This window comes from Mustela nigripes, chromosome 4 (genome assembly GCF_022355385.1).
Source record: "Mustela nigripes isolate SB6536 chromosome 4, MUSNIG.SB6536, whole genome shotgun sequence".
In the NCBI taxonomy this organism is placed as follows: domain Eukaryota; kingdom Metazoa; phylum Chordata; class Mammalia; order Carnivora; family Mustelidae; genus Mustela; species Mustela nigripes.
The window spans coordinates 54,505,642-54,527,013 of record NC_081560.1 but is presented as its reverse complement, the minus strand read 5'-3'; the positions used below and the strand labels follow the sequence as shown (position 1 = coordinate 54,527,013).

Genomic DNA, 21,372 nt, shown 5'->3' with positions numbered 1-21,372 from the left:
CTTGTTTTTTTACTCCAAATATGGAGATGGAAACTATTAAACAAATAAGAAGGAGGGGAAACTCCCCGCATATTTCACCTTGACCTGGCTGGACTGGTCTGATGCCTGTAAGAGGCGGTGCCGTATGAAAGACCTCAGGCAAACTGCTAGTGGAAAAATGAGAGATCAGACTTCACCACGGGGAACCACTCCTGCCCCTAGAGGAAAAAGAAACCCTTCACCATGTCTCGGATTGGAAATAGTGCTTTGTTTTCAATCCGGGGGACTGGGTTCCCTCCCTCGGCCTAGAGTGGTAGTGACAGGATTCCAGAAGGCACGCGCCTTCTCTGACAGTTGCCCAGCTTTAATACCCGCTCCCTTTTTGCACCTAAATTTCTGAGCTGCAAGCAGGCAGAAACGCCCTCTCTCGTCCTCTCCTTAGTTTCTCTCTTCTGCTTCGCCGCACTTTGTAACTTCTTTGTTCCGTTTATTAGAAAGGTGACGCTTAAGGTCAAAGGACTCACTGTCACTAGCAAAACCCAGAGCCACCACCAGATCTGGGAAGAACAAGGCTGTCCAGCCCAGGGCTGAGACTCGGAGAGAAGGAGGCGCGAGAAATTTCAGCGAGCAGCTCCGGGTACGGCCTCTGCGGACTGGACCAATTCTCCAAGTGTTGGGGAGATGCCGGACCGTCTTGGGGTGGGGTAAAGGGTGAGCTCCTAATTCTACAAGCAACGTTGGCAGTGCGCACCCTCGGAACAGAGGGTGTTGGGGGCGGGGAGAGCCCTCACCCCCACCCCACATGCTCTACTTTGTACGCTGCAGCTGCCGGGCAGTGAGTATCTCGGAACAAAGGAGCGGAGAGTGCCCGGGTGAGAGGCTGGGGTTTGTGCGCAGCTGCCATTAGTACTGAGCGAGTCTCCATACCGGCTAGGGGAGCGTTGGGGTGCTAGGATTCGCCGAGGAGGGGGAAAGGGAACAGGGGGAGCGATTCTTGTTGAGCAGCTACGCATCAGGAGCTCTTGTGAACGGTGGGCATGACAACTATCAGCGCCAAGGGGGAGAAAAAGAGCTGGAGTGAGCAAAACAAAGAGCGAGTGTGGGCCGCGGTGACTTCATGCCTCACCAATGTCCCGCCCACGCTGCTCGGAGCTGTTGCTGCTGCTGCTGCCGCCGGAGCCGCCGCTGCGCCTGCAGGCGGCCGGGGCGAGGCGCTGGGTAGCGTGGGGCGGTTTCCTAGCAACTCGCGGCCCCGAGCGCGCCCAGCTATCAGCACTTGGGGAGCCCCCCCACCCGGGGGCCGGAGCAGGACCACTGCTCCCCCGCCCCTCGCCAGCCTCGCTTCCCTCTCCTTCTCGCTGGGTGCACCCCAGAGTGCGCCAGCGGCCGGGGTTCTGGACGGCGGGACGCCTCAGCCACAAGCTGGGGCCAGAAGGACGAGGGCACGAAGCTCCCGCCCCGCAAGGCCGGGCTACTGCACCCTCGCGGAACCTCCCCTCCTGTGCTAGCGGCCGTGCGCTCCACTCCCGGCCGAGCCGGGAGCTGCTATGCCTCGCTCTGGGTCCGCGGGCGCCGCTGGGGGCTTCTAGGGTGCTGCCGGAGTCGTTTCCCCCAGCTCTTGGCACCCCGCGCTTCCTCCCTCACCAGCCAGGACATTGCCGTTTTGACTTTGCCCGCGGCTCAGCTGATGAGGCGGCAAAGCTGTAACTAAGTGGAATTGGCCTCCCTGCCCACCTGTGGAAGAAGCTCGCGTTGATTGATGCGCCATCGACTTTTTTCCCCTTCGGCCTCGCCGGCGTCCCCTCCCACAGATGCAGCATCACCCAGTGATAGTACTTTAGGCTGGTTTTTCCCCCAGGCTTCGGGCTTTGTTTGGGTTTGATTCTGTTTGGCTGTTCACTAAGCTGATTTATGCAGCAGAAGCCCCAACGGCCGGAGAGAAACAAAAGCTCTTTTCTTTGTCCCAGAGCGGGCTGCGGAGCCTTCGCTCGCGTCGCCGCCCCGGGCCATTGACCGTCAGAGGAGGTGCTTCTCGCGGAGATCGCGGGACCCGCAGAGCCGAGCTGGCAGGGCCTCTGGGGCCCTGAGATGCCAAGCAGTGCCCGGGCCAGCGTACCTGCACCGCTTGCTCCGAGCCGCAGGGTCCTCCTGCTGGGCCTGCGGGAAACGTCCTAGAGACACTTGGCCCGCGGGCCCCGAGGTGCGCCCAGGAGTCGCCAGCGCGCAGCCGGAGAGCAGCCAGGCGGCGGGCGCGGCGCGGGCTGCTTTGCATTATGTGCCACTCCGCCCTGGCTTTTTTTACTGCCGCATTTGTCTGCCTGCAAAACTGCCGGCCAGGTCCTGCCTCATTCCTTTGGGCGGCCTGGGTGTTTTTAGTTGTTCTTGGACTGGGCCAGAGTGGTAAGTTGTTCTGTTTTCTTTTGTTTTCTTCTCTTCCCCAAAGGTCTGGGGCTGTGACGAAGAACATCCTGGCCAGGTAAGTGGCCCAATGTCAGCCTCCATCTGCCCTGAGAACTTCAGAAGGGAGGGTGTGTGGCAGCGTCCTCCTTTCAGGCGGCCCGAGGGAGGCCAGGTGTCAATTACTTCCGCCCCGGAGTGACAGCAAGAACATTGTATGAGGAGACTCTGTGTGTTGCCTCTGGATTTGGGGGAAGCAGTAATAGAATGGAAGTTTGGAAAAGTGAAAGGTCATATTTACCTAAGCGAGTTCAGGGGCTCTGCTCCATCCTTGAAGGCATCCTCCTTGATGGCATCTTTGAGGGTACCCCCATCCTTCTGCATGTGGATCCACCTATCACTAGCATTTGATTCAAGGCTTAGGGTACACTGCTACAATGGAAGTGAATTTTCTGGGTTTGAGTCTATGAAAGAAGAGGATGGCTGCATACAAGTTTCCTCTATCATTGTGCTTAGCCTGAATGAATGAAACACACTCGCAAAATACTTTTTAAGTCACCATCTTTAAGTCACCATTTTTTCAGCTGAAAAACAAAAAAACAAAAAACCTAGCTAATTAATCCCTCAATCGGATCAGCCCCTGAGACTGAAACCGTGAGACAGAAACCTAGACCAGGATTGACAGCTTTCAATCCAGGCAAGCCACTTCTATCAGAATTGCCTTGATTTGGAAAGGATACTTTTTTATAATGTATATTGTCCTTATTTTACAAATTAGGACAGTACCTCCCATCCTAAATCACAAAAGCTCAGGTCAAATAGTGTATGAAAAGTTATGTAGGCATTTTGAATTACATGAAAATTTAAGATGGCTGTACTGGATTGTTAGCAAACAGCAAAACATACAGTAAGTAATAGTAGTACTCATCAATCTGGGGTGAGCTCTTCTTAGTTTTAAATATAGGCCAAACATTTATTTTTGCCAATGCAATGATTATTGCCAATTTTTTTTATTTGCTTTATCTGCTTTTAGTCATCAAACCCTTAAATTCTATTAGCACGTTTCTCTGAACTCGCCTGTTGTAGTAGAGTTATAATTGTTTGGTTGACCAAAATTTTCTCTTATGCTTCGAATTGATGTGCCATGTTTCTGCCTGAAGCTAATAAAAACAATCAAGTCATAATCTTACAAATAAGAGTTTTAACTGTAAATATCCAGTAAGCTTCACTCATTTGTTGCATATATAGTTGTCTAATATTTGTTCCAAAAGATTTACCCAGTTATGTGAAATGAGAGCAATTGGAGTAAGTTTTTATCTTGTGGTTATTTTTTGGCTTATATGTTTATTTCAAAATAAGTGAGATTTGAAGGCATAGGAAATAGTGACGTTTATTATCAATTATCTCTTCAGTGGAACTATGCATTGATTGCAGCAGATTTTCCACTGAGTATAATTCCACCTTGTGTTAATATGTGATGAAGTATTTTTCTAGGTTTAGTAAATACACACACATATACACACAAAAGCAAAATGATCAAGGCTGTGTCAACAGAGTATATTTTGTCCCCAGTACCTAGACAAAACATGCTACTTGCCTCTAGAATTTACTACTAATAGTATTTTTTAAATATTCATTGTGCTTGTAAAGATCAGTCAAGTTCTCATGGAATAGCATTGTATTTCCATTCAGTAACTGTAATTGGTTTGAAGTAAATACTATGAATGGGCTCCCTTGCACCTGCAGTTGTAAAAAGGGAATGCTTATCTGAAATCGGAACAAGGCATCCTTTTCCCAGTCGCTGTCAATATACAAAGGTTTCTGATGTATACTGGTTTGCATTACAGTTAAAATCATGCAAAAAATTTAAATTATAGCCAGTACAACTCAGAAAATTAGAGATCAGCTTAAACTGTTGTACTTTCATGATATAGCTACAAGTCTCAAATTATATGTCTTCACAGTGCAAATTAGACGCTTAAAGCAGAAGAGAAATCTAGGTATCAGTTACAAAAGAAATCTTGTTCCTTTGCTCAGTAGTTTACACCAGGGAAATGTTGAGGGCAATAAAGTCATACACAAGGAACCATAAACTGCACAACAGCATAACTTTGGGTTTGATTTTAGAGTAGGATTTATAGGTCCCAAATACATAGTGGACTTATAATAAGGAATAAATGGTGAGCAAGGGGATGTTGTTAATAAATCTGACCATTTTTCTGATTTAGAAAAATGTTTTTCAACTTTCCCTGGTGGAAATCACCAACAACTAGAGAAACAATAACAGTATAAAATGGTTAATGAGTAACTGGAAAACACTAAAGAATACTTAGTGGTTAATATTTGAAGAGTTAATGTAGGAACACTATTGTTTCTGCATTTGCTCACTTTGAAAGGTTAAAAATCTTTTTTACCTAAAGTTTTATATAGCAATATAAGAGTGACAAATTTCAGAAATTACCATTTACTTTTTAAAAAGTGTTAACTATTATTGCCATGTAATTTTACCTTCTGTCCATAATCAAATATTTATTTAAACTTTGAAATAACAATCAGCTGGATTAGCATTGTTTTGTAACTATAACATTATTTTACCACAGAACATATTTCATATCACAAGTGTTCTGAGATTTCTTTATGCTTACCTAAAGTAAGAGGATATTTAAGAGAATCAAGGCTTTATTTTTAGAAGTCCAGTCTTCCGAAATATTTGTACAATAAGCATCCAAATTTATTCTATCTTAAAGCAACTGAGACACTTTCTGATAAAAAAAAAAAAAGTTAGAAAAAAAAAGTTAGTGCTGTGTATGAAATATATGTATTTCATATATATACACGAAAGCAAAAGAACCGATAATGATTTGGAGAAATTCTGTGCCCCCAAGTGGCTCCTTCACCTGTTAACACATTATCAGAAATTTCACCATGTAATGGATTTCTTAGGGTTAAGTACGGTTTTGACAGTAGGTTTCTTTTCATTTTTAACTTTGTATTTGGAAATTTTCAAACACATACAGAAGCAGAGAAAATGGTATAAGGAATCACCATACCCCCATCACCAGGCTTCATCAAGTATCAACTTAGGGCCAACTTTTTTCATCTCTTCCCCTACTCATTTCATCTCATTCCCCCAGTAAGATTATTTTGAAGCAAATTTCATATCATTTTATCTTAAAATATTTCAGTAAATCAAAGTACTAATAGAGGAGAAACACACTATCATTTGTCTCACAGCATGAATTTTTGAACTGAAATTTAGGGGTACAGGAATATTTACTATGTTTAAAGGAAGAAATGCAGAAGTGACGAAGGAAGCCAAGACAATGACAGTTTCAACCATTTACTTTTCAGTGATTCTGTTATGGCTGCATTAAAAATACTTCTCTTAAAACTATGCATATGTAACAGCTTTTTTGGTATGCATGTATATGAAAAAGAAAAAAATAGCATGAATAAATCTACTTCCCCAGACAAACATCAATGATTTTATTCCAGGTATAACTTGTTTTAGATTTCAGTTTTAAGGATTGTTCCCTGTGTCTCTGAACTCTTCAGTTTTTCTCCTCTCTACTGGGCCATTTATAGCATATGCATATCTATACATGTTGTAATATCTCTCATCTTCTATTTCTCACTCTCCTTTTTAGCAAAAATTCCTTGAAAGAGTTGTCCATTCTTGCTGTCTCCAATTCTCCTCACCTTCTCTTTGAATCCATTCCAGTCAGTCTTGTGTTAATCACCTCTGCAGTGATACCATCCTGTTAATATCACAGTGCCCTCCCTATTGCCACAGCTGATAGCCAGTTTATGGTTTTCATCCCACTGGCCTATCATCTGTCAGCAAGTTGACACGTTGACCACTCCCTCCTTCAAAACACTTCTTTCCTTAACTTCCTGAACTCACATTCTCTTGGTTAAGCAAGATCCTTCTCTCTCTTATGTTGGTTCTTCCTCCTGTCCCAACTCTAAATGTTAAAGTAGCTGAGGACTCAGTCCTCAGACTTTCTTTTCTAGATATATACTGAGTCTTCAGATGGACTAATGCAGTATTGGGTCTTAAATACGACTTGTATGCTGACAACTCCTGTCCTGACCTCTTTTCTGATCTCCAGAGGGGATAGCAAACTACCTATTGGGCATCTCCACCGTGCATCTAAAGGCAAAATCAACCCTAGTGTATTCAAAACCAAACATCCAATTTTCTCCCCCAAGCTTGCTTCTTTCATACTCTTCCTCATCTCACTAAGTGATCAGCTACACTTCCAGTAGTGCAGGGTAACACTTTGGTGACATCCTTGATTTCTGTTTCCCTCACATTCTACAGTCACTTTACCACCTCTACTGCCACCACTATGGCCCATGTGGGCAATTTTTTTGCTTGAACTCTTGAATGCCTATTAAACTGTCTTCTCTACATCACAGTACAGCCAGACTTACCTTTTTAAACTGTGCCTCAGGCTCTCTCACTCCTCCCCCTCAGAACTCTACACGGTTTCTCATCTATCTCAAATTGAAGGCCAACTCTACATGGTTTCCAAGATCCTGATGAATTCCTGACCTCACCTTCTTACTCACTTTTCCTCTCTCAATCTGTTTTAACAACACTGATTCTTGCTATACTTTGGATGTACCATGCATGATCTTACCTCCAATCACGAACTCACTGTTCCTCTTCTCCCTGGAATGTGTTTCCATGAGATATATTTCTGATTCCCTCTCCCTTAGTTCTTCCAGATGTTTATTCAAATATCTTTGATCAAAGAAGCCCTCTCTGTTCTCCTTATCAACACTATAGTGCCTCACCCTGGATCTTTTTTTCTTTGATATATTATAGCATCCCCGATATATTATGTATTTGTTTACTATCTTTCTCTCTTGCTCCCAACTCAGCAACTACATTATAGTATATAAGGGAAGGTAGTTTGCTCTCATTTTAGTTATGGAAATACCAGTTATGTAAAAGATGCTCAATACATATTTGTTGAGTGAAAGAATGAATAAGTAAATTTCTTCTCAGTTTTGTCATCACCTTCTCTGTTCATTCCAAGATGAGGCTTCATTTATTCTCTATCAACCTCTCTAATCTTTGTAACGAACAAATGAACTGAAGAATCAAGTCTCACTATATTTATTAGATAATAACAGAATCTTCTCCCAGAAGAAAAATAAAGGTATTTCTATATTTAGCATAAACATGAAAAATTTGCCTAATAAGCCGATTTTGCTGTGATTTTTTTTGTCCATTCATATTTGATAAAAGTTGAATTAATAACTTCTTCCCTTTTTTTTGAAAAGTGTATCATATCTTCAAGTGGTAGAACCATATATATAGGACCCTAAAACATAGGACTGACCAGAGGCACCTGGGTTGCTCAGTCAGTTGAGCATCCAGGCCTTGGTTTCAGCTGAGGTCATAATCTCAAGGTCCTGGAATCAAGCCCACTATCAAGCTCTGTGCTCAGCAGGGAGTCTGCCTTAGGATCCTCTCCCTCTCCCTCTGTCTCTCCTCTCTACTTGCTCTCTCTTTCAAATAAACAAGTAAATATTTTTTAAAAATAAGATTGATCAGGTATAAAAGAGTTATCTGAGAATCACTAGCTGATTAATTTTTTCCAATGTATGCTTAAGTTTTAAAGATAAATTATTCATTCATGAACATATATATCTGGTAAGCTAATTAAGCCTTAATTAGAGCAAAAACAAAATTAGTTAATAATTTTAATGAACAAAGGGGAATTGGGAAGTATTATTTAAGAGAATAAAGGTCATCTTTGAATAGGTTTTCATATAGGCAATAAAAGATAAATACAATAATTAGTTCTCATTCCAACTTTTTTATGATGCATGAGAAATATGACATAGCAACACTAGATTGAATTTTCAATTTTCTTATTCCCCATTTTGAATGAAACTTTCTCAAAACAAATAAAGTATTTGAGATAACCTCATCTTTGTTGCTCAACAGGTTAGAGACTTTTCTGCCACTCCTGTGAAATTTGACCTGTCCAGGTATATAATTAATTAAGTGTTTGATTCCTCACTTGGTTCACCAGAACCACCACCCACACAGTCATTTTAGTGTTCACTAGTTGGGTGTCAGAAGGTATTGTTTTGATCTAAGTTTCTTTAGACTCTAAGAAACAGTAGCCAATCCTCCGCAGGGCCCATCAGTTTTCTTGAAAAGTAAAAAACCATTTGTTATGTAGTCTTTCTCTTGTTTGTACTTAATAAGCTAAGATGCTCAAAGCATCCCCATTGAAAATGCCTATTGTGTAACATTCTGTCATTTAAATGGTGTGTTTTGCTGGTTTGGGGAGTCTCTTTGAGTAACTCATATAAAAATGGTATGTGACTTGTGATATTATTGAATCTTACCTTATCAAACTGACCTAAGGAAAATGTCTTTTTATATGTTCATCAAATAATATAACAACATTCATAACCGGTCCTGTACTGTATATGTCTAAGTCCTTCTTGGTCCTCAAAACTAGTCCCTGTTGCAGCCCAAATCTATATGCATTTAGACTTTTGCCAACATGAGAATGCTTAGCCCTGTGTATCTTCTCTAATTATATATGAAATGCATTCTGTAAGCTTTATATTGATTATAAAATAAAAGCAGTCATAAAATTAATATTTTATGATGATTCACATTGCATTTTATTAAATTAAACAATTAAATTACCGAGTTTAAGTAGGTGACTTATTTGTTACTCTCTAAAAATGTCATTTTTCCAATTAAAACCTAAAGAAGTCATGTAAGTGTGACTTCTATATGTAGTGGAAAGAAAGTATAATGTTCATGTCATGTAAGAAATACCTGGGTAGGGGCACCCGGGTGGCTCAGTTGTTAAGCATCTGCCTTTGGCTCGGGCCATGATCCCAGGGTCTTGGGATCGAGCCCCGAGTCAGGCTCCTTGCTTAGCGGGAAGCCTGCTTCTCCTCTCTCACTGCCCCTGCTTGTGTTCCCTCTCTCACTGTCTTTCTCTGTTAAATAAATAAATAAAATCTTAAAAAAAAAAACAAAACAAAAACACTTGGATAGCTCTCGCTCTATACATCTCACTGATCTAACTGATTCACCATATTAATTGACTCTTCATACTAATATTTTAAGAGAGGTAGAATTGTCATCTCTGTTTTGGAGATGATAAAGACCGAAGCACAGAGGAGATAATTTGCTCAAAGTCACCTAGTTAGTAAGTCGAAGAGATAAGATGTGAACTGTTATGTTGCCTCCTACCTTAAAAAATTTCCGGATGTTACTCTAAGTTATACATTCACTGTGGCTATCAGATGAAGGAGGACCTTCACACACCTGTGGGGATTCCTGGGTCCAACACTGTTAACAACGTTACAGGCACAGAGTAACTAGAGATGGGAATATACTGATTTGTGAATTGAGGGCATAATCAAAGCATACCTCTGGTGGAAGCTCCCAAGTGTTCTCAACTCATATTAAATATGCCTCACTATGGTTAGTTTCCTATCATAGTGAGAATGGAGAAAAGACATGTGGCTTTATGGGAGTAACCTGGAATGTAACTGTGCCTCACACAGGATTTCCAATGCATTACAGATGTGTATGACTTGTGGTTATGAGAGAGAAAGAAAAGGGGACTGACCTACTAAGTATTTGGTAACTTGTTCAGTCAAAAGTGTTCAAAGGGACAAAATCACAGTATATGAGTCAGGCTGCTGATCATCATAGGACTTGTGACATTTCTACCTGCTTGGAGGTACTCTATTATAGCTTAATACTCTATATTGTTTAATATATTCACATTACTTCATTTCCATGAGTTTTAACTAAAGTGGGTAATTTTTTGGCTGTGATTAGCCATGATTAGCAGTATTGGTTGTTTAGTGCATTTCTAGTATGTACTAGGCTAAAGGAATATACTGCTATGTTTTCTTCAGGCATAAGTATTTTTTGTTGATTCTTTTTTGCAATTTTATATTTTTATTTGACAGTCAGCAGTTAGTCTTCATCCATATTGACTATATAAATTTTTGAAGGCTGTGACAGGTATATGGGTAGCCAGCAATGTAGAGCTTAATTAGTGAATCTTTTTTTTTTTTTAAAGATTTTATTTATTTATTTGACAGACAGAGATCACAAGTAGGCAGAGAGGCAGGCAGAGAAGGAGAGAGAGAGGAGGAAGCAGGCTCCCTGCAGAGCAGAGAGCCCGATGTAGGGCTCGATCCCAGGACCCTGAGATCATGACCTGAGCTGAAGGCAGAGACTTTAACCCACTGAGCCACCCAGGCGCCCCTAATTAGTGAATCTTTATCCTTAGTGTTCTGGACAACCAAATACACATTCAGTGTAGGACATATCTTATTCCTTTGATCCAGAGAGCTCTCTTGAGCCTGGTGTCAATGCACACATCTGGAGTTCCCTTTTCCTTCATGGAAAATTTCCAGGCACTCTTTGTGTGCCTGAGGGGCATGGTTCTTAAAGTCCACTCCATGGATGCACTTGTGAATGCCCTTACTGTATTTCCTGGTCACCATCTCGTTAAGGGCAGAACAGCCCTTCTTATCCTTGTCAGTCTTCTTCGAGGGAGCCATCCAAGGAACACAAGGGATTATGTTCCTTCAGGCAGAAGTTTGATGCTGAGACATCAAAGGCTCTACCTAAGCACTAGGAATACAGTAGAGTGCAAAACAAAATTCTTGCTGTCATGTTGCTTACATTCTGATTGAGGACAAATAATTGTATTATGCTTATATGTATATAATAAATAATTATATGATAAAATACATATTTTATACAAAAAATGTAACATATATTTTGTCACATATGATATGTATATGTCACACACACACACACACAGTAAAAAGAAGAAAAAATAGAGCAGAATGAGAAATTGCCCTGAGAGAGACAGAATGAGATATGCTGCTATTATATATGAGAGTCAGAGCAGCCTATTTTAAAAAGATTACATTAAACTTCTTAAATTGTTTCTTTCTAGGTCCACTTAAGGCATTTCACAATCTTTCCTATGGTTCAGCTCCTCTAAAAAGTAGGGAAAGGTATGTTAGGATTTCCAAGTTGATAACAATAATAGGAATTTTCTTCTCCTTTGCTATTAAAGGTGATCAAATTCTCACTTATGGCTAGGAAGAGAAAAGATGTAAAGTAGTGAAGGGGTGACAGGATGATAAATAAATGGGTGAGACTAGGTAAAATGTTTTGGAAAATGGAGATTTTTTTTTTTTTTAAACACAACAGCTCTTCATCCATAATGGTTTCTCAAATTTATCTCTCTCTTTTTTTTTTTTTAAGAATTCATTCATTTATTTGACAGAGATCACAAGTAGGCAGAGAGGCAGGCAGAGAGAGGGGGAAGCAGGCTCACCGCTGAGCAGAGAGCCTGATGCGGGACTCGATCCCAGAACCCTGAGACCATGACCCGAGCCAAAGGCAGAGGCTTAACCCACTGAGCCACCCAGGCGCCCCATCTCCTCTTTTTAATACAACGCCACTAGAGTAGAGAAAGACTGACATATCCTTCATTCTATGGGTTTCCTAACTGATCTCCACCATTTCAAATCTTTGTCCACATTTTTCCTTCCTATGGGTCCCAGTGTCTTCAGGCTGTTCCACATGGCAGACAAATTCCTTCCGAAGCATCTCATGCCTAACCCTGTGAATCCTTGTTCACATTCCATTTCCACACCCACCTGTGACCTTCTTAAGAGAGAAACTGCAGAGCACCAGAGTGGTGCAGTGGGTTGAGCAACCAACTCTTGGTTTTGGCTCCTGTCATGATCTCAGGGCTTTGAGATCCAGCCCTGCATTGGGCTCCATGCTCAGCATGGAGTCTGCTTAAGACCACTCTCGTTCTTTCCCTACCCCCTTCCTCTCTCTCTCTCTCTCTTAAATAAATAAATATTTTAAAAGAGAGAGATCGAAAACTCACTGTTTGTTCTGTGTCTCAATGCCTGGCACAAACTAGGGTCCTAATAAACTATTTGATATAAATGACTCAAGGAGTAAGGTGAGGATAATAATGATTAGCTTAAAATTGGGTATCTAAGCAAATAAGCTTCTTTAACTCTAATCATCATTAGAATTTGAACTTTAAGAAACACAGTTTTCTTTTTAAAGTGAGTTCAAGAGATGCCTGGGTGGCTCAGTGGGTTAAGCCTCTGCCTGCGGCTCAGGTCATGGTCTCAGGGTCCTGGGATCGAGCCCTGAATCAGGCTCTCTGCTTGGCGGGGAGCCTGCTTCTGCCTCTCTCTCTGTCTGCCTCTCTGCCAAATAAATAAAATAAAAAATCCTTAAAAAATTTTATAAAAAAAGTTAAAAAAAAAAAAAAGTGAGTTCTAGGATGAAACTTTTGATGCCATGAAAGACACTTGTTTCTGCTTATTCAGTCCACCCAGAAAGCAGTTTCTTGGCTTTACAGGAAATCTTTAGCAGAGATCAAAATAGAGATGTCATAATTTTATAAAATTGTTTTCCTTTTGAATTTCTGTGATAATTACTTTCATTGTTGACAATTAAGTATAAAAAATAATCCTGATCCTTTACTCTCTATCTATATTTTAAAATTAATTCTATTTAGATCATACAAACTGGACTTTATAGTCATTTACCAAATACTAAAAATGGTATTGAAGACAGACTGTTCTAATCCATTTAACCATTCAGATTTTCTTAATACATCTATAGCTTTGTGTCAAGCACAGTTCTGGGTTCTGGAGGTAAAAGAATAGCAATAGTGAGCAGTTGTGAAGTATTTGCTGTATGCCGGGTACCCTTCTCTGTATATAGGGTAAAAATATATCCTTTAATGCCCACAACCCTCTGAGACATAGGCTTTGATAATTCCCATTTTATAGTCAAGCAGACTAATTAAAGAAATATTGAATAACTTCTTCAAGATCTCTTTGCTAGTAAGTAATATGACTCCATACCCTCAATCATTACAGACTATCTTCCAGGGGTAAGAAGAGTCCCTCCTCTGGCCCTCCCCACAGTTAGGTTATCGATGCTATAGGACTCTTCTGGCTTCAGTGCCCTACTAGATCATCTCCAGGATTCTCTGCCCAAACAGTCCTGAATTACTTTCAAGGCCACCTTGTGGGTAGACTGTGCCACCTGTATGCCAAACAGAGCTTAGAAATGCACACTGGAGTGTCCATGCTGGCCAGCGATAGGCTACTTGCAATGCAGAATAAAACTAGAAGTAAGAGAGAAGAAGAGCAGATCAAGGGCTGGAGGGGTTTTACACACTGCCAAGTTGCCAAACAGAAATCTAAAGAGTCTGAAATTCTAAATTCAATGTGGCTTTAATATAAAATCAGTGTATATTTATCAAGATAAAATATAACTTATTTTAATGATTCTTTTTTTCCCCAAAGATTTTATTTATTTATTTGACAAAGAGAGACACAGTGAGAGAGGGAACACAAGCAAGGGGAGTGGGAGAGGGAGAAGCAGGCTTCCTGCCAAGCAGGGATCCTGATGCAGGGTTCTATCCCAGGACCCTGGGATCATGACCCCAGCTGAAGGCAGACGCTTAACCGGCTGCACCATCCAGATGCCCCATATTTAACGATTTCTTAGTTAGGGTTTTAACTGTTAAATATTTAGTCCTGTTAGTCCCATCACCATTTTCACTCTTGCTTTGGCCCTAAAAAAGTTAAGGACAGACTTGTATAGTAATTTATATATTACTCTAGGGAGAGTGACAAACAATGAAAACACCAGTGTTTATTGCATAAGAAAAACCACCCTATGTCAAGATGTTTTTATTTGTCAGTAACTAAATGCCTTTTGGTAAACTCTAAGATGTGAACAGATTACACTGAATCCTATTTTCTTGCAAAGTGAGTTACAGTAAGGGTCTAGTGTATGCATATTTTTAATTTAGTTTTTCTTTTTTATTTCCCCTTATTAATTTAAAATATGTCACAGAAAGGAAAATTTTACTTACATGAATTAGCTAAATTTGGCTGAATTATTCAGCTGGCATATATTTAATATCTATAAGTGAATGAATAGGTAAAATAAACATTTCCATACTGCTTTCATGGATTATTTTTCTCCTTAAAAATCAATCTTAATGTGGCCTTCTTTCTGTTTTCAGAGTAAGTAAATTAGTGTAGTTTCTGTATCAAAGAAAAATAATGGAAGTCAAAATGGTTTCCATTGGGGTTTTATAAGTTAATTAAAACATTCCTATCTTTCAACAAAAGTACTGGCTGGGATCAATCATTTGAGGAAACTACTAATATTAAACAGGCTTATTAAAATTACCTTCTCAGGATGCCTGGGTTGTTCAGTTGGTTAAGCATCTGCCTTTGGCTCAGGTCATGATCCCAGGGTCCTGGGATAGAGCGCCACAAGTCCCACAAGACCCACAAGTCCCACATCGGGCTTCTTGCTCAACAGGAAGCTGCTTCTGCTTCTCCCTCTGCCTGCCACTCCCCCTGCTTGTACTCTCTCTCTGACAAATAAATAAATAAAATCTTTAAAAATAAATAAGTAAATAAAATTACCTTCCCAATTTTTTAAAAGTTCCCAACTAAAATTAGTTTAGGAAATAAGGATAAGATAATTAAATTAGAATTGCCATGTTAAATTATAGTGGTCTTATTGTATATATACTCAAGATGACTTCTAAAAGTGCTTTTGAGTGGTTGTTATTCAAAGTTCATAAATGTTCATATTTTAGAGCAACAAACAAGATTTTAAAAAGTGGGGGTGCCTGGGTGGCTCAGGGGGTTAAGCTGCTGCCTTCGGCTAAGGTCATGATCTCAGGGTCCTGGGATCTAGTCCCACATTGGGCTCTCTGCTCGGCAGGGAGTCTGCTTCCCTCTCTTTCTCTGTCTGCCTCTCTGCCTACTTGTGATCTCTGTCTGTCAAATAAAAAAAAAAAAAAAAAGATTTTAAGAAGTGGCCTTCCATGATAACCTTATCAATCAGCCAACCATCATTACTATAGTGGTTTTGGAGATGTGTTATCTCTCTTTCCCAGGTGTTTTTATTATTTTGTTTTACTTTGTTTTGTTTTAATCAACAAATACTATTGTCAAAAACAGAGTCTGTTGCTATTCTAGGTCAGCACTGGTGCAGTTTGATTTTTGAAAACTGCCTCTCAAAATCATAGTCCCTGGGTTGTATGGAGAAAGGAAAAGTACCTGCCAAAGGCTAGTTCAAGCCAAAGTCCATGGGAAAGACCAAGTTTAGAAGTATAGGGAAAGTCTGGTAATGAAGGCAGGAAGATAAAAGAGAAGAAATGTCAGCTCTGAAGAAATAAATGTACCAAATATGTCTTACTAGGTATGTGAAGTGGGCCATGTTGTTTGGCCAGGGATGTTTGATGTTTTGCATGGTTTGGGACCCAACTTCCTTTTATGATAGTTGATATTTCAAGATATGCCAACAGTAAAGTGCAGCCACTGTTCAGATACTGTTTGTTACACATATACATATGGTATCAGGGTCCTATCCTCTGAATTGAAGTACAAATGTTTTCCCAGATACAAGTATTTTTTCCTGATTTCAGTGGAGAGCATATAGTTAGTGTAATTCCCTAGTAACTGTGACAGATACTGGGTAGAGAAAGGAGCTGGGTGGAAATCTTCTTCCTTATGGAATGAAGGATTACCACTATGCTCCAGAGTAGATTTAGAGTATTATGATGTTGTACAAAGAAAATAATTAAAAGAAAAATTCAAAATTCTACAAGATTAGGCTGACAATAGGTACATTAAGGAATGGCAAACTGGGAAATGTCTTTCCTTATTGCCAGCTTGCTAGAAGGCTGGACTGGCTATGCCTGGTGTGGAAGGTACTCATTGATAGCAGTAGGGCAAAGAATGTGAGAAAGTTCCGGGGTGTGTAGGAATTGCTGTAGAACTGGCTGTTCTAGTTGGAAACAAAAAACTCACTGTAGCAGAACTGTATTGTTGGCAGAAAAAAATGACCTAGCTGGGCTCTTTTATAGTATAAAGCCTACTTCCCAAGGTGTTGCTCTATTGTGTTTGTGTACAATTGGTCTGAACTTCCACTGAATTTATTGACTTGAAAACAAGCAGAACGTAATTTGCAAAAGAAAACCCTCTAGAAATGATAGATGAGGATGAGGCTTAAGTTCCAAGGGAATTCATTTGGAAGATAGTAACACTGGAAAGCAAAACAAAAAAACCCTCAAGAAGAGAGTAAGTTTCAGGCATTCTGAATTTGGTTAAAAACGTCCCTTTTGGGGGCACCTGGGTGGCTCAGTGGGTAAAGCCTCTGCCTTTAGCTCAGGTCATGATCTCAGGGTCCTGGGATCGAGCCCCACATTGGGCTCTCTGCTCAGCTGGGAGCCTGCATCCCTCCCTCTCTCTGCCTGCCTCTCTGCCTACTTATGGTCTTTCTCTGTGTGTCAGATTAATGAATGAAATCTTAAAAAAAAAAACAAAAAAAAAAACCCTTTCTGTTGAAAACAAAAACAAAAACAAAAACAAAAAAAGTCCCTTTTGATGAGTGTTTCAACCATAACCATCTAGACCCAGCACCTTAAGGTGAGGGCCAACGTAATATAATCATAGTGTCTAACCTCTAATCATAGTGCCTTTCCTCTAAAGGAAACACAAGGACTAAATGTTATTAGTACCAGTCTCCAATGCAGAGATGTAGCATGCTAGATACCTCTTGAATCCAAAGCCACAAAATGTTTGGTTACATTTCATGGGATGATGATGGGGCAAGGGAGGGGTGTGGGTTCCTGAGCATGTCCTGCTTCCTCCTGAAGGCAGCATGGCAAGGCTGGAGAATGAGGCCAGGGCTCCCTGTAAGGGTGCACATGGTATTGATATACGTGTCCAGGACTGACCCTTGGCTACTTGGAGGTCAGCATAGCATTGATGCCAGAGGTCAGTGCTGTCTGGGAACAGTCATAGACTAGATTATCAGATGATAGACTTGATGGGGCAGAGATATACTTATAGGAATTATTTAAAGTCAGACGTCAGGGGGATCTGGGTGACTCAGTCAGTTAAGTGTCTGTCTTTGGCTCAGGTCATGATCCCAGGATCCTGAAACAGAGCCCCGCATCAAACTCCCTGCTCAGTGGATAGCCTGCTTCTCCCTCTCCCTCTGTATTTCCCCCACCTCGTTCATGCTATCTCAAGTAAATAAATAAAATCTTTTTTTTTAAAAAAAAGGTCAGATATCATTTTCATGATTTCATGATCCAGTGTCCCTTGATGAGAATATATCTCATAAGAATTTCCACAGAAAACCCACAGTCCTTGGCCCCAGGGATTGCTAATAGCTCTGCCTCAGGTGGAGGCAGTGAGATTTGTGGCTGATTTGGATGATTACATGGAATCAAATGAACCCAAAAGTCATAAGCAAGGGCATGAATACATTGTAAAATTAGGAAAGTGTCTAGTAATAACAAAGATGGGGTGGGTCAAATTAAATAAGAGCTTAGGACTTTGAAAGACTAGAAATTGATACTTTCGAAAGACAGGGAGGTAGGGAGTCAATGAGAATGAAGACAAGACTAAAGGATTGGTTGAAGATTTGCTCAAAGAAAGATGAACTGTGATAAAGCTAAGTTTTGATGAAGGAGGAGGAGTAGCTGGACCATTTGGGGAACATATAGAGAATATGGAACAAGAGCTTCATAGAACAATACAGACTATAGTTTAGTTCATTATATAGTATCACTATTAAATGTCCTGAATTCTCCAATTCTTTGGTCGTTTTATAAGAGAATATCCTTGTTAGGAAGTACACACTAAAGGCAATGAGGTAAAATACTGTCAACTGATATGTTTGTATAAAGGAGTACCTAGTCAAATTCTACCCAACAAAATTAAACTGGACAATTATTTTTTGAAATAGTGCAAGATAATTAAAGTATTATAGAAGGTTAAATTTATATCCTATAAGACAGGTGAAAATCTTTTCATTATAATTCAGAATTTTCTTTGTCTGAACCCAAAAGTAAAATGAATTTCATAAAAAACACTTAAGTATTTGGATCTTCTTTGGCACTGAAGATAGAAGAAACTTTACTGTAGAGAATAGAATATAAAATATATTATTAATGTGTACTTTAACTTGTATTAGTATTATCAGCAATAATAGTATTAATTACTAAGATACTTAATCTTTCATTTGGTATTATTACACACTTCTCTCAATTTTTCATATGGCTGAAGGCTTGTATGAAGTTCCTGGTAGAATATAAAAAAATTTTTTTAATTTGAAAAATAATTTTATAATCCAACAACTGAGCTAAATCTGTTTTAAGGAGGTTTAAAATAACTTATCTCTTGATCTGAATGGAAGTCGTATAAATAAGATAGAGTATAGCGATAAATGACTTTAGTTACTTACCCACCAACTAATCTGTAAATATCTATAAGTCAAAGGATTTATGTGATGTGTCATTAGTTTACCTTTTAAAAACCACATAAAGTAATTTAATATTTTTGTATATACTATCAGGAAAGAAATAAATTTCCTCACTGTGCACTCATTATCTTTGGAATAAAAAATACTCCACCTAAGTTAATTTACAAAGCAAATTTTAAACTGTATTGATATAATTTACAGTGACAAACTGCTTCTCTCTAAAGTTCCAATCAATGGGTTCTGACAGATGTATAGGCCTGTGGAACTACTGCTACAACCAGCATAAAGAACATCTCTACTCTTCAAAACCTTGCTGTGCCTCTAAGCTGACAGTGTTAAAACAAAACAGTGAATGATTCTGCATTACCAGGCAACCAGTGGGCAACTGGATGTACCTAATATACAGGTTTGGGGGGAGGAGAGACTTTTAAAATAAATCTTCTATATTATAAATTGCATCTTAAGATATTTCCATAAACTAACAGAACTATGCAATGCTATAAAGCAAATATTCTCCACCAATCATGCTCTTTTAACTCAGACTGTATTTTAAAGTGTCTTGAGAGCACATCAGCCAGGAAGCAAAACCCCAGAAAAGTTAGATTATCAAGCCAAGGTCAGAGAATAGGCAGTTATGGACAAGAAAAAGTTGCCTGCTTCCCTGTTCCAGATTTGGCTTCCTGGACAGAACTAGAAATTCACAAATGGAAATAGCAATTGCAAACACCATTTCAAGTGCTTCTGCCTAATTAGCATGCAGCCCAGAGCTGTCCCCTGGCAAGAGGCTGGGGAAACACAGTTGTAAAAGGATAAGTTCTCTCTTGTGCTGAAAAAGTGCCAACCAATCTAATTTAGGCACTCAGCACTCAATGAGATGTTCAGGCTGGAGCTTCGGTGTTAAAACTCAAAGTTTCCTTGTACATGGAATTAAAATGAATTTTGAAAAGGGCACTGTAGTATTTAGGGAGATCTTTGGCACTAGGGATAGAAAAAACTCCTATTGGAGCAACCTAACATCCTCATCTCAAGAGTAGGACTGATAATAGGAAAAGTAATGACATACTACTGTATGAAAGAATTATCTTAAGGTATATGGGAATTATTATTGAGTCATTACTTAAGGACTAATAATAGTTTAATTGGCAAGAGTTTTAAATCATACTTTGGCATAATTGTCTTTATGTTATTCTCTATTCCATATAGGACATTATTCAAGAGAAAAGTCTCTATAATCAGAACTGGGTTCCAATTTGTTCTCTGTAATTTCTAGCTATAGTTACCTCATCTTTACAGATGGGCATGCTTTCTTCATAGGATTTTTCTAAACTTTCAATGAAATAATACATATAAAGTGCTCAGTAGAGGACCCAAAACTGAGTAATCACTTAATATTTATTTTTTATTTTCCCTAATTTATCCTATTGTATATATAGGTTTGCTTTTTGAAGTGGCAGAGGAAAATATAAATACCTTTCTGGACTTTGAAATCTAATTGCAGGAAAGCTAAATGCAAAATGAACTAAAATTCACTTGGGTTCCTAATTAATTTTTTTACAAACAAACAAAATTCTTTATAATATCAAGTGTTTCTTTGTTTTTTCAATCCAAGTACACACCTGCAATGTGACTTCAGGTTTAAAAAAGGTAATGTAGAAAATACATTGCTACTATCCTGGGGCATTTCTTTTATATCCTTGACTATGGCATTTGAGGTTTTGATGTGAATAGCCATGTAATTTTTTTTTTCTTTTTTAATGGGAGAAAGGAAATTCATACCTGCCAAGAATTGGAGAGGAAAATAGGAAGAGCCCCTGGAACTGTAGTATGTTAGATTAAAAACATTATTTAGAGGAACAGAGTGGGAAACCGGTGAATATTTTGGCTTTTATAAAAAGGGAGTGTGCCTCATAAACAGGACAGTTGGAATGTATGGAAAAGTTCCAGTTAAAACAAGACACAAAGCACATGACTAATATTGCTTTTCCAAGTTAGACAAATGCAGCTTTAACTAGAATTTGCCTCAGAGGGGCCTCTGGAGCCCTCCCTGAATCTTGAGATTTTGATCCTTGTTGAAGTTCTAATTCTAAAGAAGGAAGGCTATACTGGGAGATGCTGTGCTCTGACCCCATCTTTCTTCCCAAGTTTCTCTCACTTCCTCACAAATTTCCCTCAGATGAGTAAGTGTCAGAAGACAAAATGATGTGCTCAGGTAAGGGAGGAACTGCAAAACTGAATTTTATCATCTTCAGGAATAATTCTTGCTATACATAATTGAAAACCAGCTTGGGCCACCAAGAGAAATTTCACTGTGTAGAAAATCATATCAACTGCAAAGTCATTTTTGAAAGCAAACAAGTATTCTATGTAATCTTTCATCTCCTTCCCACATGTAAGAATATATGTCAAAATATATAACATATAACTATCATAAACATAAATATGTTCATATAATAAATCTAAAAACAGTCACAAATTTCAAACATTTCTGAAGTGTACCTGTCCTTCAAAACTTGTCAGGCCCAATTTCACATGAATAGATTCCTTCATCACTAACTCAGGTCATTCCCTTTCTCCTGACTTCCTATCTGTCACCTTAGCATGGACTGCCTTGTTTATTTTTT

At 39.5% G+C, this 21,372-nt stretch overlaps 1 protein-coding gene and 1 long non-coding RNA gene across 4 annotated transcripts in view; one reads left to right on the top strand and one right to left on the bottom strand.

The window, feature by feature from the left end:
• Positions 1-758: 758 nt before the first annotated feature.
• The window catches only part of ITGB8 (integrin subunit beta 8), an 81,943-nt gene continuing 61,329 nt past the window's right edge, over positions 759-21,372 (top strand). For 2 of the 3 annotated variants that reach the window (XM_059396739.1, XM_059396738.1), the window contains exon 1: positions 2,241-2,379. In XM_059396739.1, coding sequence (XP_059252722.1) covers positions 2,253-2,379 — 127 coding nt within the window. In that variant the 5' untranslated portion in view covers positions 2,241-2,252. Of the gene's footprint in view, positions 815-2,240; positions 2,380-21,372 lie in introns of those variants that run through there. The other variant, XM_059396740.1, reaches the window with a different exon arrangement.
• LOC132015893 (uncharacterized) overlaps positions 5,015-21,372 on the bottom strand; it is a 43,405-nt gene continuing 27,047 nt past the window's right edge. The window contains exon 2 of the long non-coding RNA XR_009403813.1: positions 5,015-5,138. This is a non-coding gene — a long non-coding RNA (uncharacterized LOC132015893). The remainder of the gene's footprint in view (positions 5,139-21,372) is intronic.